General features: G+C 58.3%; 1 protein-coding gene across 1 annotated transcript; it reads right to left on the bottom strand.

The window, feature by feature from the left end:
* Positions 1-1,661: 1,661 nt before the first annotated feature.
* SOX1 (SRY-box transcription factor 1) lies at positions 1,662-5,067 on the bottom strand. Its single transcript, XM_025262578.2, has one exon. It carries the CDS (start codon positions 4,368-4,370, stop codon positions 3,258-3,260), a length of 1,113 nt encoding a protein of 370 aa, XP_025118363.1. The 5' UTR covers positions 4,371-5,067; the 3' UTR covers positions 1,662-3,257.
* Between the last annotated feature and the right edge of the window lie 11,031 nt (positions 5,068-16,098).

Below are 16,098 nucleotides of genomic sequence, written 5' to 3' on the forward strand. Positions count from 1 at the left end.
AAACGTCTGAAGACGCGTGTTGATCTGCTCCTAAAGGCAGAACTTGACCAGACCCACCAGTCCCGCGTCTGCAGATCGCGCGCTCTGCCCGCTACCAGTTTGGAAATCATTTCACCAGCTACGGTGGGCTTCTCTGACGGGGGAGGGGGGAGGAGGAGGAGGGCCAAAGTCTCAACCACGACAACGAAAGAGCCCCGTGAGGTTAAAAAAAAAAAAAGGTACAGAAACGAGGGGAAAATGTCTCCAGCAAACAAACCCTGCTAGCCTGGGCCGGGAGAAACCCGCGGTGCGCAAGGGCCGCTTCCTGAGCTCGCGGGTCCTCTAGGCACGAAGTTGTGCAAACTTTGCACTAGACCATCAGAGTCCTGTCGGCAGTCTCCACACGGTTTTCACAGAAACTGGAGTAAGCCACAGAAGGACCCCCACCCCCGAGTGCCATCTGGACGTGGACGAGGCCGTGGCAGTACCATGATGGCCACGCCGTGTTCGTGAACAGGGCCAGGGTGCCTTGGCAGGAGCGCAGTTCGCGGTTGAGTACGGTGCTCCCGGGCCTTGTGGAATATTCTCCCCACGATCTGAAGTCGAAGAAACACTGCTGGAGCCATAAGACCTCAATCCTGAAACATGCATCCTGGCTAATTTCTACTCCCCCCCGTCCCACGTTGTTTTAAAATGGAATCATTAAAGAATTATTTGCTTTCTCCTCGTTGTTCAACAAAACAGAATTGCTGAATTTCAGGAATTCCTGTTTTCAGATCTTCCGGGGTTTTTAACAACGTGGCTTGGGCCACCTGGCAGTGACTGTCTCTGCTGACTTGGTATGAGGCCCATAGGGGAAAATGCCACACTAAAGTCCACCTTCCAGGAGACTGGCTAAACTTTTTGTGGTCAGAAACATTTCCAACGTATCCCACATTACTAACATTGTTGTGTCCTATAGTCCAGCAAAGATACAAATGTGTTTATATGTGAACACAGCCCCAGGTCTGTCTGCCCCCTTAGCAGGTGCAGGGAGATGTTGCAAAAAAGCCAGGCGAAGTCCACTGAACTCTGGACATTTCAGAGCAGATGAGGCCTGCGCCTTCCACCGCTTGGGGAGTCCACAGAGCATCACAGAATTTCTCAAAGTGTCTCCCAGAGGAGACTGTGTGTGGCATTTATTTTCAGATTGTCTCACTATCTAAGATGCTGTTCTGCCCAGCAGTCCCTATGTATCCAAACACATCAAATTGCTAAAGCAAAAAAAAAAAAAAAAAAAAAAAGAGAAAAAAGAAAAAAGAGGGAGACTTTATTATCTTGTTAGAAAGAAGAAACTGCTGTAGCTCTTGAAATTTCTGCAATCACCTTAAGGAATGAGTGGTTGAAGCAAAATTATCAAAGTGACTCCAAAAAAATTACACATGTCAATTGTCATGTAAGCATTTTACTTAAAGCTATTCTCTAGTGCAGGCTGACCGTGGTTCTCATTAACCTGCTAGCACAGGCCCACGTTTGGATGGACAGTCTATGCTCATTCCAGGACCAGAAAAAAAATTGTTGAGAAAAATATGAGGGGCTGATGAAATCAATGTATTTCAATCTGACCAAAGGCTTTGTTCTTTTCAAAAATATAATTTTCATCTTTATGCTGTGACTAATGTCAAAACGTATTTGCTACAGTATAACTTTCAAATGCAATATTTAATGCTGTCAGATTACTTGAAGACAAAGTTTTACAGAAAACTTTAAAATCCAGAAAAAACTGCAATGTACCAATAAACACCTAGAAAAAATATAATTAAAAAAATTAAAGCATCAAACAACCTCAGATCTCATCAGGAATAATAAACACCGCATTTTGCATTCACATCGGTTAGCAACTTGCATCCCAATTCACTTGGGGCATCCGGGAGTGGTCGGTTTTGTGTGTGAAAACCCAACAAAACTATTTTGTCCTTTTCCAAGGAGATATATACCAGAGGGAGGGGCTGAGGACAGACAGGGGAGTCGGTTGCAGTACATTTTGGTGTAGAGAGTGCGTTTCTTTGAGCCAAATTCAGAAAATTCCACTTGCTGTCTCATTAACTGCAGGGGAATTGGGGCCCCCGGCGCCCCCACCGTGTATTTGTCGTCAGTCCTTGCCCTGGTCCCGCCATTGGGGTCTTTTCTCCTCCCTCCTTTGGACCAAACTGCGCACAGGTCCCGGGCCAGCAGAAAGAGGCTCGAAAGGAGGAATCGCAAAGCCCGCGGCATCTGCCTGCAGTTAAAAACTACGCGCCCAAGGCCGGACTATAAAACTTTTTTTTTTGGCAATTATTTCTCGTTCCGTAATGACAGTGTAAAGTCTACAAAATAATCTATCGATTTTTACTCCCCTCCCTTCCTCTTTAATGCAACTCCAAGGACACCGTGCCCTCTCCCTCGGGCTTCCCTCAGTTTCATTTCATGCTGATAATTTTTCTTTCTCTTTCATCAGATTAACTAATTGTATCTTGAGCTCATAAAGCATGATTATAAATTCAGCACGTTTCAAATTTATAGGGAAAAACGGACTTCTCGCTCTTAAATTTATTGACTCAAAGCTCGATGCAATTTTTTTTAGGGTGGGGGGTTCTTTTTTTCGTTTTTAGAAGAAAGGCTTTAAGGAAACTATGTACATAATCTGAATCCCCCTCCCCACACCGCGACGCCGCAAATAAAAATTCCACAACGCATTTACATGAAATAATACAAAACAAACCAAAAAAATGAAAATGCTCAGATACAGAAAGTTTTACAAAACCCAGAATAACGCTGCCGCCCGAAAGGGGTGGGTGGGGGGAATCTCTTTGTATAAATTAACAAACCGACCCCCCCCAAAGCCGTAACGACTACCAAAACTTGTGTTTGGCGCCGTCTCCCTACACAGCTAACAGATGAGACCCGCTCCCCGCGCCGCCGGCACCCGACGCCGTCAGGAGGCGATGCGGGATGAAAGCGGGCGCACGGTGGGGTAGAAAAGTTGGGAGTCGCCTCGTGCTTGGTTCGGTTTCTGTGTCCCCTCGAGCAAAGAAGACGCTTTCTGCCTCCTCCGCGGATGGATGATAAATACTGTACAAAAAGTCTCAAGAAAACACCGGAGTTCAGTCTCCGACGCGCAACCGTCCCGCCGAGCGGTCCCCGGGAGCTTGCGGTCGGGGGGCCGGGCTGCGCCGGGCATGCGGCGCCAGTGTCTTCCTTTTCGGGAGAACGTGGACAGGTCTGCGCGGAGGCCGGCCGGCCGCGGGGTGCCCGCTCCCCTAGATGTGCGTCAGGGGCACCGTGCCGTTGGCGCCCGCGCCCGCGCCCTGGTAGTGAGGCGGCAGCGAGTGCAGCCGGCTCTGCGCCGCCGCCGGGTCGCCGCCCTCTCCGGCCGGCAAGTACATGCTGATCATCTCGCGCAGGTCCCCGGGGCACGGCGCCCGCGAGTGCGCCGCGGCCGGCGGGCTGCCGCTCGGCTCCGACTTGACGAGCGAGCCCAGCGCGCCCAGGGCGCCCGACGACGCGGCCGCCGCCGCCGCTGCCGCCGCCACGGCTGAGTTCTGGTGCGCGCCGCCCGCGGCGCCGTAGGGGAGGCCGCCGTAGCCCGAGGGCGAGGCGCTCATGTAGCCCTGGGAGTTGGAGATCGGGCTGTACTGCAGCGCGCCCATGTCGTAGCGGTGCATGGGCTGCGGGTTGTGCGGGTGCGCGTGTGGGTGGTGCGGGTGCGGGTGCGCGGGGTGCGCGTGCGGGTGCGCGCCGCCCGCGCCCGGGTGCTGCCCGTAGGCCAGCTGCGCCTCCTGCATCATGGCCGCGGCGGCCGCCGCCGCCGCCACCGAGCCGGGGTAGGCGCCGTTGGCCCATCCGTTGACGTGCGCGTAGCCGCCTCCCGCCGCGCCTCCCGGGCTCTCAAGCCGCTGGCCCACGGCCGCCGCGCCCACGCCCACGGCCACGGCCGCGCCGCCGCCCGCGCCGGCCGCCAGCAGCCCGCCGGCCAGCGAGTACTTGTCCTTCTTGAGCAGCGTCTTGGTCTTGCGCCGCGGCCGGTACTTGTAATCCGGGTGCTCCTTCATGTGCAGCGCGCGCAGCCGTTTGGCCTCGTCGATGAACGGCCGCTTCTCGGCCTCGGACATGACCTTCCACTCGGCGCCCAGGCGCTTGCTGATCTCCGAGTTGTGCATCTTGGGGTTCTCCTGGGCCATCTTGCGCCGTTGACCGCGGGACCACACCATGAAGGCATTCATGGGCCGCTTGACTCGGTCCTGGTTGGCCTTGGAGCCCCCGCCGCCGCCGCCGCCGCCGCCCCCGCCCGCCCCGGCCGGGCCCGACAGGTTCGTGGGCGCCTGGGCGCCGCCGGGCGAATGCAGGTCGGTCTCCATCATCATGCTGTACATCGGGGCGGCTCGCGGGTTCACCGGCGCCGCGCGGAGAGGGCCTGGCGCATAGACGGCCGGGGAGGGGAATGGAGAGGGTCTCAGACGGAGCGAGGCGCGGGCGGGGGCGTGAGGTCCGGGCGGAGAGAAGAGTGCGGAGAGGTGGAGGCGACAACGACACAAAAGAGGCAAGGACACACGCACTCAGCGCCGGTCCGGCTCACGGGTGGAAAGTTTCTCTGAAGCGCCAACCACTTGCCGAAGAGGCCGAGGGCCGGGGTCGCCGTCGCCGCAGCCGGGTCGCCCTCGGCGGCGCGGTGCCAACAGGTGCAGGCGCGGCCAAGTTGCAGCTCCACTTTCCGGGGCGCAGCGGTGCGCGGGGCCCGGCTTGGGGCTCGCCGCCGCCGCGCAGCTCCTTCCTCCCGCGCTCGGTCCTCCGCGGCCTCCAACTCCGGGGCTGCAACTTCTAGCAGGGCGGCGCGCCGCGTGCGCTGGGCATGTGCCGGTCCCAGGTGCCCGGGGGGAGCGAGTCGCCGAGGGGAGCGGGAGGGGGGGCGCGGGGGCGGGGGGCGATCACGGTGCAGCCGGGGAGGGGGGCCGGGGGCCGCGGAGGGAGCGCAGGCGCGCGGAGAGGGCCTGAGAGCGGGGCGGCCGAGCCCGGGACGCGCTGCCTGCTGCCTGCCCGGGGCCGTGCGCTCGGAGCGGAGGCGCACGCGGGGCCGGCGGCGCGCGGGGCCCAGCAGCCATACGCCGGGCCCGGGCTGCCATTAAATGAGCGCGCCGCGGCCAATGGGAGCCGCCGGCGGCGGTGATTTGCATGGCGCGCTGGCGAGTGACGTGGAGAGGGGGGTAGGGGCGCCGGGCGCGGGCGGCGGAGCGGGAGGAGCGGAGGGAGGCGGAGGAGCAGGGGAGGAGGGAAGCGGGAGGAGGGAGGCGGTCGGGAGGGGGTCCGCGCCACGCCGCTTCCCGAGCGCGCGCGGCGGCGGCGGCGAACCCCGGGGTCGCCCTCCTCGCCTCTCCCCGCCCGCGCGCTCCGAACGATTAACGAGCGGGTTTAAAAGCGAAGATGAAGAACGACTCCTGCGGGGCGAGGGGCGGGGGCCGGCAGCCCCGAGCCACGTTTAAAAGAGCGCCGAGGAGACGCGGCCCCTCCGCTCCCCCGCCAGCCGACTCTGCGCCTGCTGGGAAGGGGGAAGTTGGAGGCCGGGGCGGAATGCTCGCCCCCTGCTCGGCCCGGGGGCCGGAAGGCTGGGCGCGCCCTCGGGAGCAGGGGAGACCTGCTGAGGCACGCAGCTGGAACGCCCCCTTTCCCCAGCCCCGCGGGCGCGCCCGCGAGGCCTGGACCGCTCCGTCCCCCTCCCAAGGCGCACGCTTCGCCGCCGGCGGGCTGAAGTTCTCAGCCCCGTTCCTTAGGGAAGGCCTCCGCGGTCCAGGCCACGAGGATCCCGAGACGCGCGAGCGTTTGCGTCGGGCTCCGCTCCACGGCTGCTCTTAGCATTAGCCCTGAAGTCTTATTTTGGACGGGGTCGGGGGGTGGGTAATGAGTCTAGGGGTTGTCATCACGTGCTCTTCTCGGTTTGGCTTCCTCCTAAAATGGCATTTCTAGGAAGGTTGAAAGCAACAACCTAGTGACTCAATGACCGTTGAAAAAGTTGGTTGGAATCGCAAACGAAGGATCTAGCCCACGCTCTTCTGGAGCCGTTTGCTTAAGAACTGCGAAAACTTCGTGAACGGAGGGCGGGGGGCACCTGAACCCGAATTGGAAAGGTGGGGCCTCGGGACTAGGAGGCGATGCCCTTTTCCTGCTTTATGCAAACCAGACGCCTGTTTCCTGGAACGACGAAGGCACAGGCCTACGGGTGTAACTGTTGAACCCCGAAGTGTTCTCAGTACCGGGAAGCACAGGCCCGTTCTCAAACACCAGTGCGCTCACGCTGTGGGTGCAACCCCAAGGGTCTGAAAATGGCCCAAAGGCTTGCGGAAAATCCCTAGAGTCCTCGGGGAGGAACGGGGCGTCTCTGTGCGCTGCGGAGGGTGGTGCTTAGGAGATGGCTGGTGGATAAAGTGGTGCCCAACCAAAGCGCCCAACTGACCATCTTGTGACAAAAATAAGCATATAATGATGATCGTTACAAGACGAGTTAAGACTGTTCAAGTATTTCGGGCAGCTAACACACGACGCCTCTTCCCTCCCCCCACCTTTAAAAAAATTCTGAGCTTGTGAATTTCCTGACCCTGTTGCTTGTCCCGGCTACAGGAATAATGCTTTCTTTCCTCTCAATTACTGTGATTATTACCGTTGCTTTTATTATTATTATTATTATTATTTCAGGATTGTTGCAGTATGCAGTGCGAGAGCAAATTGGCCTCTGCCGATCTAACTGCTTTCATTTCAGGCCATTCAGCATTTAATAGTGAACTCATCAAATAATATATAATTATAAAGGAAACGTCATTTCATATTTATTTTTCACTAAATATCTAGGTTATAAACTTGGTTTTCAACTGCCTTCTTATTTCACCAATCGAATTTGTTAAACCTTTTGATTTGTTTCATGCACTACCTCCAAATACCACTTCCATTGTGAATGAACAAAAAAAGAACAGGAATATTGCTGAAGAATGCTATAGATCTGTTTCTCCTTTGATAACTTAGGAGGAAATGGGTGTGCAGTGTGATCCAGTGTGTTATGGAAAGTCAGCAAGACTGAAATAAAGGAAATGGTTTACAAATTATAAACTATATTATCCACTTAGCAGTTGAAAGATTTCTTTCCTATGCTTTTCAATTTAAATTTTAAACTAAATAGCCTAAGACCCCCTGAAAACGCTTTGTGTGAACCAGGCTTGGCACCTTATTTTTCCATATCAATGGAGCAATTTATTGTATAAACACCCTGCACTCCACTGTGCATTGCAGGAATGCTTTATGCTTTGGGGAACTTGGATAGCTGACTCTGAAATGGTCTGATTTCTTTCCACCACAGTCTTGAAAATTGTTTCCAAATACAAAGTTACCCTTGTTTTCCAGAGCAACTGAATAGGGGCTAAATGGTTTAGCCCTCTGTTAGAGCACGCTGGTGCTCAGCATCCCGGGCGCTCTCCATGAGCCTTTTTCAGAGATGAGGTGGTCCCTGGGCCCAAGCTGGTGCACGCACTGTGGGTGCCCACATGCACAAGCATTAAACCCGAGGTGCAGGTGTAACTTGTTGCCAAGTGATGGATGATTGGCAGCCGCCGCCTGTGCCAGTTAGGCAGTGGCAGGGCACTGCTTGCCAGGACTCCCAGTGCCTTCCTCCCTGGCATGGAGACTGAGGAGCTTCACATGAATCCCTGCCAGTGACAGCTTCTCCCAGCCTCAGCGTCTCCCTCCTTGTGACCTTCACTCCCTGTCACTCCTGAAGAAGCCAGAAATGGTCCAAAACAGTTGGGAAAACACCTCCTCTCCCTGAGTCTATGTTCCTCCCTCCCGACCCCCACCAGGTTGGCAGGGCCCCTCTCCAAGGCCAGGCATTGCAGAATATGAAGACAGCCTACACTGATTCCAAGTAGCATCCGAGCCCAGACCCCCAGCGATGGGGTCGCTCACTGTTGATCGGCCACACTGCTCTCTTGGCAACTCAGAAACTTGTTAGTACATGTTCGTTCAGAGCGCCAAAGAGAAGATCAGCTTAGAAACGTGGATACGCAGAGATGCTTGCTGTCCTTTTATTTAACTTTTGGGGACAATCCTCAAAGAGAATTCAGATCCAAGCCATCATTAGAGGAAATTACGTACACACACCTGTGCATATGTGTACATACAAGTGCACACAGATAATACATGCCTGTGTATAAACAGGTACACACAGAATATATGCACGTGTCCACATACATGTGTATACACATATGTACACACAGAGAATGTGCATATGTTTACATATGTGTGTGCACACATAAAATACATGTATACACACAGGACATATACATATATGCATTCATGTACACACTGGTGCACACAGAACATATTCACACCTGTATATGCATATATATACAAAAGAATATATGCATCAATATACATACAGGTGTGTACCCAAAGAATATATGCATATATATTCAAGTCCTGTGTTTAGGCGGTTATAGAAGAGCCCTTGACTCTCCAGTAACTTGTGTTCTGGACTTAACACCAGGAGCTCACGCTGCGTGTTCCGAGTGACTCAGACTTGGCGGTTGGCTCTCTCCCCTTGCTGAGGCTGTGCTCAGAAGGTCTGTCAATGAAAGCCTGCTCTCAGGCACTCAGAGATGACCTTCTGTTTCAGCGCCCATCTCAAGCTCCAAGGAGCAGAGATGGACAGGTTAGGAGTTTCCGAGGACAATCAAAGGGCCCTCTGGGAACGCGAATAAGACGAATGTTCTCCAAGGTCTCCCGAGGCCTTGGCGCAGACGGCCGTCCTGATGACACCCTCCGGAGGCGGTGCCCAGACCTCGGCCTGCGGCCTTGCCTAACTCAGCCCAGCCACTTCCTGAGACCCCGAGACCGAGGCCGCGGGTAAGCGCCTCCACAGACCGCCCAGGGCGCAGCCCGACGGACCGAGACCAAAGTTTTAACAAGCAAATCACGACGAAGCCGCCAATTCCTTGGCGGGACATTTCGGAAATAAACAAATCTGAGAAGAGAGAGGAAGAGAAGGCGGAAAGAAAGCGCCGGAGGGAAAAGGAAAGAAGACAATTCAGTTGAAAGGCCTCCGAGGTCATCTCGGCCAACAGGAGGCGCAGACGGAGAGGAGGCGGAGGCCCGCGCGTGTGGGAGGGGACCGCGGCGCTGGGCGGGCGGGAGGGGACCTCGCGGGGAGGCGGGGGGAGCCGCCGGCTGCGCGCCCGGACCCCGACGCCGGCCCCGCGTGCGTCAGCCTGTACCCAGCCGCCGCGCGGGCCGCGGTCGCCGTCTGCTGGCCGCCACCGCCCTCGCCGCCCGGGCGGAGCTCGGGGGCCTCTGGCCGGCGCTCTCCAGCCACCAGCGGGTCCCAGGGCTCGGAGCGCGCACTCGGGGCTTTGAGCGCGGGTGACGAGCTGGGGGCCTTGGGGGCGCTCGTCTCTCCTGGTTCCCGGGCGCTCGCGTACCCAACTCTGCGTCGTGACCAGGCTACCTTGGTCCCACTGTTACCAAAGCCAGGGGGCCAAAGTAACAGAAAAGTTTTTTCTTGATGGTGGCGAGTTTTTGCCTTAAAGGGGAAAATAAAAGTCGTGGAAAAGCGGGAAGAGAGGAAGCAGAGGGAAAGAGAACCGCTGCCAAGTCGGAGCTTGAAGTGGCTTCGGTCCTTACAGAGCAGGCGGTCTGGCCGCCGCTCGCCGCGGGCAAGGCCATCTTCCTCTCCTTCAACGAGAAGAGTGGGGTTTGGGGGTGCTGTTTCAGGAGCGTCTGCTGGAGAAAGGAAGTGAGGCCCATCCCCTCGAAGTCAAGCAGGACTCTCCAGCATCGGCGTGGAGATGCGTGAATTGCCGGCGACGATCAAACCGCCCTGCGTGTGAGCGCGCGCGCGCGTTGTTTGTGCCTCCAGCGCTCTGGGTGAAAGCGTTTGGAGAATCTCTGGGAGCTTTCGAGTAGGGGCTCACCCTGTGAGCAGTACTCACACATATAATTCAAATTTCACAGCTGACCTGCTCTGAAAACCTCAATCAGCTTCTAATTGAAGGGAAAACAAAATATTGCTTCCCTACAGCAGAGCTAACGATTTAATCATTATATCAGACATTATAGCTTTTAATTAGGCTAATGCTGATACTGTATGGAAAGAGATAATTCACACAGTTCTTGATGAATTCTGTAATTGGGTTAACGGCGGAGCAGTTGGGGGAGAGCCGTCAATATTCAAGCCGCGTCTGTAGCCACCAGGTTTATGAATGAACAAGAGAAGACAAGAGAGGAAAACACTGCGACCCGAGGGGAGCCCCGCGCCCTCCGCCCGGGAGCTGCGGGCGTCCTGGAGGGCGGGCGGCCGCGGGGTGCCGGCGCCCAGGCCTCGCCGCCAGCGCGCCTCCCCCTGCCGCTCCGCCGCCCGGCCCTCCTTTTGCGGGAAACTTCCCGAGGAGAGTCTCAATCAGACCTATCTCCTGCCCCGTCTGCCGGGGCGCTCGGGTCTCTTCAAGGGTGCCCATCCGCCCAAACTAATTGGGTTGGAGGGCTGGGCGGCGCGCGCCTTTAGCGCGCAGTTCTATTGGGTGGACTTTGAAGGCAGGGGCCTCGCGGGCTGCCAGCCCTACCCGCCGAGGCGGGGCGCAGGGCCACTCGCCCTGGGCAACCAGTCGCCGGTCCCTGGGGCTGCAAGTGGGGTGAGGGGGCGCAGGGCCAGGCGCCAGTGGGCGCGGCAGGCGGCCAGCATTCTCTGTCCCCACCGATGATGCAGGGCTGGGCGGGAAAGCGGTTGGAGCAGGGACCCCAACTAGTGCCCGAAAGGCCTCGCTAAGCCGCTGCCCGACCCCGGGGTGGCAGAGAAGATGCCCAAGCTAGGCCACGTCCCTTCCTCGACCGTCCCTGAAGCCCCGAGACAGAGAGGGAAGGAGCAAGCCTGTGGACTCTGCTGCAGGAATCGACTGGGCGAGGCGACGTCCCCAACCCCCGCCGCATCCTGCCCGGCCCTCCCGGGCCTGGGCTCAGTGTCGCCTTGGGGTCCCCGGGAATGCCGCTCCGCGAGCTGTCCAGCCTCTCCGTCCCGGGGATAGAATCGGCCGAGAGCTGACGCAGGGCAGGCAGAGCCCTTCCTTTGCCGCCCAGATTTCCAGGATCTGCAGAAGTGCTCAAGGCGGCGAATCCGCAGGACTGACGACGATGCCGAAACAGGGTTCGGGAGCCTCTAAAATCCGGATGGAAGTTTTAGCAAGCCACCTGAGCCTCGCCTTCTGCAGTGTGAACCCAGGTGGCTTCAGGGTGTGATTTTTATGTACTTTTTCTATTTCTGCGACCCCCCCGTTTTTTCTTACTCCTTGGCTTAACTGCGCTAGTGCAATATCCTTCGAGATAAATATACTGTATTGTGATTCATCCTTGTCTTATTTTGTCAGTAATTACCACAAAATTAAATGGGTCACTGCGAAAGTTTCATTTATACAACCCTCGGTAATTAACAGTTTGAATACACCTTTTTACGTTGTACAGAAGTTGTAATTTTCTGGCGTGTGTAGTCTTTTATTGGTAAAGAATGCTTGTGTTCGGGGTGGTAATAAGAATACAAGGCTGGCGTCTGAACAGGGGGTGTGCTTGGTTCCTCTCGAAGCTCCTGGAAAGACTCAGCAAAGATGAAACTTTGCTGAATGGGGGAGCTTCCTAAGTGTTTCCCATTAAAATCTGCAGAAACAAAGGCCTGAGAATACAGTACTATCTGCTTTTTAAGCTAACTTCTAAAGCTAAAATCCTTGGCAGAAACTGATCCAGCATGTGCTGTTCAACCGAGGAGCCCCATCCAAGCGCCTGGGGTGGGGGGTTGCGGCACAGGGTTTGATACGGGAGGCTGCCCTCGGGTTCATTCTGAAGAGATCAAAAATAGTGTTTCTGGGCCATGCAGCCCCCAGTCAAGTCCAGGCCGGCCAGGGACCAGAGGTGCGCAGGCAAGAGGCCGGGTTATGAGTAGACATGGCCTTGCCTCTTATTCTCTCTCATTAGCCCCCAAATAGAGAAGGCGTCACTCACAGAAGGAGACAGTCATAAGGAATTTCTATATGAAAAGAAATAAAGTGAAATCAGAGATGCTTCTTGGTTCAGGCTGGCCCTGTTATTGCAAATTAGATTAGCTACACGGGCTTCAATATAAACATGACACGGAGTTCAGCGGAGTGAAAGGCCCATCCACTCCAATCTCTCCTTTCATCGCAGCATCTCACATAAATTACATCTTGTCCTTTAATACACTTTTCAATGAGATTAAAACATCACTTTGACACAATTTCAAGCCCTTTCAGTTGCTTACTTCAGAAAACAGCAAACAGAGAAGTGGGTCCAGCAGAGTCTTCAGGCGTTTGGGTTGGGAGCAGGCAGCGCTGGGCCCTGTGCTTGAACTGAGAACCGCCCCCCCCTCCCCCCGCCCCCACATTCAGGGCCATCTCCTTACCCCCCACACACAAAGCCAGCCGCCCTGCAAGGGGGGCTAGGTCTCCCTCCCGCGGGTGGGTGGACGCCTGGTGGACGTCAGGGGCATGGGTCTTTGTGGAGGACACATCTGCATTATTCTTTCTTAGGTATTTGTGGGGGAAGGCAGGGGAGATGGGGAAGGTCTCCAGGGACCTCCCCCCACTCAGGACACTACCCACCGTCCGGATTAGGCAGCATGAAAGTAAGATGGAGGGAGATTTGGCATGAGAGAGAGGAGAGAAAGGAAGAAAGAGACGGACAGGGAGAGACAGCAAGCACCCTATTAGTGTCAGGGCTAAATATCTGAACCCCAGATCTGAGTGAGGAAAGAGCAGGTGATCATAGAGGGTTGTCTAGGAAGCTGGCTAGTGGGGCGGGCACCTCTCCCTTTATGGACCGACTGCTCCTGGACTGGACCCTAGGGGCTCCAAAAGGAGCAAGTCCCCCCTCCTGCGGCAGGGGAGGGGTGCTCAGGTTTCCGGGTAGGAACTTGGCATTTTCTTAGGTTTCATCTGAAGGGTGTTGAGCACTCACAATACAGGCTCATTTTCTCCGGAAGGAGATCCTGCTTACCACCAGCCTTTTCCCCCGGGCTTGAGCAGAGAGGCCGCACTTGGGGCACAGCCTGCAGCGTCCGCGAGGCCTCCTTCTACTTGTGCGGGGGAGACCGGGTAGCCCAAGTCTTAGCAGCCGCAGGTTCCTTGGAGAGACGCCCCTCCTTCAGATCCCAATCCTGCCCGCTCCCTTCAGCTGCTGCTTCCCGCGCCACGCTCGGCCGTCTGCCTTACCCTCTTCGGTGACAACGGGGACCCGAATTCAAGGCCACCTGGGGGTTTGCTGTCGTCCTCAAGAAGCAAGTGTGGCGCCCCCCGCCCCCCCACCCCCACCCCCACAGTCCTCAGGCCAGCCGCCCGGCCCGCGGCGCCCGGTCGATGGGAGGCGCTGGGGGAGGAAGCCTAGGAGCGCCGCAGGGAGGTGGGCTGGGCGCCGATTCCCTCGGCGCGGGTGCCGGTTTAGCCTGTGGTTCGCAGCCACAGTTGGGCGAGTCGGGGGACACTAGCCGGCGCGGGGCGTTCCCCCCTCTGCCTCGGCGAAGCCCACCTGCCAGGCCGGAGCCGAGGACAGAACCCCTCCCTCCTTGACCTCAGCGTAGGGCAGAGCACCCCCCCCCCCCCCCGCCCCGCCCTCTCCTGGCCGCCTGGGCGGCCCTGCCTCGGGGCTGGAGGTCTCTGCGCCCGCCGGGTGCCGTGCAGCCCCCGCGCCTGCCTTCACACAGGGGCGTCCAGAGCGCCGGGCCCAGCGCTCCGGGAAATCGATGCGGCAAAGCGGGCTTTTAATGGGTTAATTGACCGGCGGCTGCTATCATGTTCAAACACCCGTTTCTTGCCTGGAGAGGCGGCCAGCCCCGTCCTATACCCGGTCGATGGCGGCCGCCCCGGCCCCTCCCGGCCACGGGTTTCCAGCACCAGCCACCGTCAAAAATCCATTTCACCTTTGAAACTTCGCCACCTTGCCACCTTTCTTCTCAGCGGGCGGCTAAAGCAGGGGAATAGGAGGCGGAGGAGGGCGGCCCGCGCGGAGGAGGGGAGACTCCCGGCTGCGCGCACGGAGGACCGAGGGCGCCGCGCGCGGAGCGGGGAAGCCGATTTCGCTGGAGGAGGGACTGCGAGCCAAGGGGGTGGGCGCCCTCGCTGAGGGGGATCCCTGCGGTCTAGGGCTGCCCGTCCGGCACGCGTGGCTTTAGGGCACCCCAAAGCCCGTCTTGGGGCGCGCTGCTCTAGCTCGCTGGACCGAGGCATCGGCCGCGCGCGGGGCTGCAGGCCAGGCGCCGGGTCCAGGGGCGCTCGCCGCGCGTCCAGGGGTCCCTGCTCATGGATTTTGAGTGTGCGTGCGTGCGGCAGTATTAACACAGTCAAGACCGTCGGTCAGTCAAAGTTAAATTGATTCTTTGCCCAAAACGCTTCTCACTAAATGGCACACGCTCAACATGTTAATTTTTAAAAGGCAATTTCGACCCACCGCTTTCGTTCTCGGCGCTGCGGGAGAGCACGGCCGAGAGCCGGAGCCGGGAGCCCCGGCCTCGGCGGGCGGGGGCGCGCGGGCAGGAGGAAAAGCGGAGCCTGCGGACGCGAACCTCCCCTCCCCCCAAAAACCGACTGGGTCGACCTTCCCCTCTGCCCTCAAAGGGCGACCCGACTGAGACAGAGTCTCGGTCCCCCGGGCGGCGGCCAATCCGGAAAGCCGAGGAGGAAGGAGGAGTGGGCGCACAGATAAGAAAATGACAAATGTGGCCGGCGCGCGGGTCCAGTCCCCCCGCGGCGGTCAGCGCAGCTCCCCACCTGTTCTCAGCCGGGGCGGGAGCTTCGGGGACGCCCTACCCTCCCCCCCGTCCCCCGCCAAGGTCGCTTAGGGACCCTCGCCCTCGCCCAGAGCCCCTCCCGCCCCCTTCCTCGGCTCGGGGCGGGCGGAAGACCCCACGCAAGTTGGAGACACACTTACAGTTAGTTCCTTCGCCGGCTCCAGCGGGTCCCGGGAGCGGGTCCGCCTCGGCGGCGCCCAGGCGCTCGGCCCCGGTTGCCTCCCCGGCCCGGCGCCGCGCGCCGCTGCCCGGGGACCCCAGCCCGGCCGGCTCCGGCGGCGCCGCACGGCGGGCGCGGGCGCCACGCGCACGCACACTCACACGCGCACACTCACGCGCAGCCCGCTCGCACACTCGCTGCACACGCACACGCCGCTGCTCGCCTCGCGCGCCCTCCCGGACACGCACGCTGCCGGCGAGGGAGACGAGAAAATGAAATTTATTACTGATGGAAAAGACTTTTAAAGACAATTTCCAGTTATTGTTTCCCTCTGGAAAAAGGGGGATCCCTCCACATAATGAAACGCCTTTTGTGCGGCGCCGAACAATACCAAACAAGTATTCTAATAAATAGCCACTTTTTTGTTCCTACTCGACAGTGAATAGAATCGAGCAGTTGGTTCGCGAGCAGCTGCGACGCCGTTTGGAGCGGGGAGGTGGAGCCGAGTCGCCGTGCTCCCGGCGCCGCGCCCCAGCCCGCGCCCCGCGCCCCCCTTCGCTCCGCGGATCGGTCGTCGCCCCCACCCCCAGCTCCGGCCCGGCCCGGCCCCAGAGATCGGGCCCGATAAAGCTGTCCCGGCCTGAAAAAGCCCCCTTCTCTCCGGCACCCCCCACCCCCGCCCCAATAAACTAGATTTCCGCCTGGATTTCCGCCTGGAACTGTTCCCCAGGTTCTTCCCGACCTCTGCGCGGAGGGTGTCCGCCCGCACCAGCAGTCCCAAGTCACCTGCGCCGGCTCCCGGGGTCTGGGCGCCGCCCCCTCGCTCCCCGCCGAGTCCTCGCTGCGGCGAGGGGACCGAGCTTCAGCTTTGTTCTCTCGCCCAAGGGCTACCTTGGCCTTGCTTTTATTTTATTTTTGTTTTGTTTTGCTCTGCTACGGGCTTTTAACTCCCTCACCCCTCTGCCAAACGACTCGGCAGCTGCCGAAGCAGAGCCTGTGCCTAAGGTTCTCTGTTGCGGACACAGAACTCTCCAGGTAGGAAGTGGCTGCTGTCGGAGGCCGCCTTCCAGAAGCGCACGGCCGATGGGGCCTCCAGGGCTCCCGTCCTCCTGCGCCTGGACTGCGGCTG

This window comes from Bubalus bubalis, chromosome 13, assembly GCF_019923935.1.
Source record: "Bubalus bubalis isolate 160015118507 breed Murrah chromosome 13, NDDB_SH_1, whole genome shotgun sequence".
In the NCBI taxonomy this organism is placed as follows: domain Eukaryota; kingdom Metazoa; phylum Chordata; class Mammalia; order Artiodactyla; family Bovidae; genus Bubalus; species Bubalus bubalis.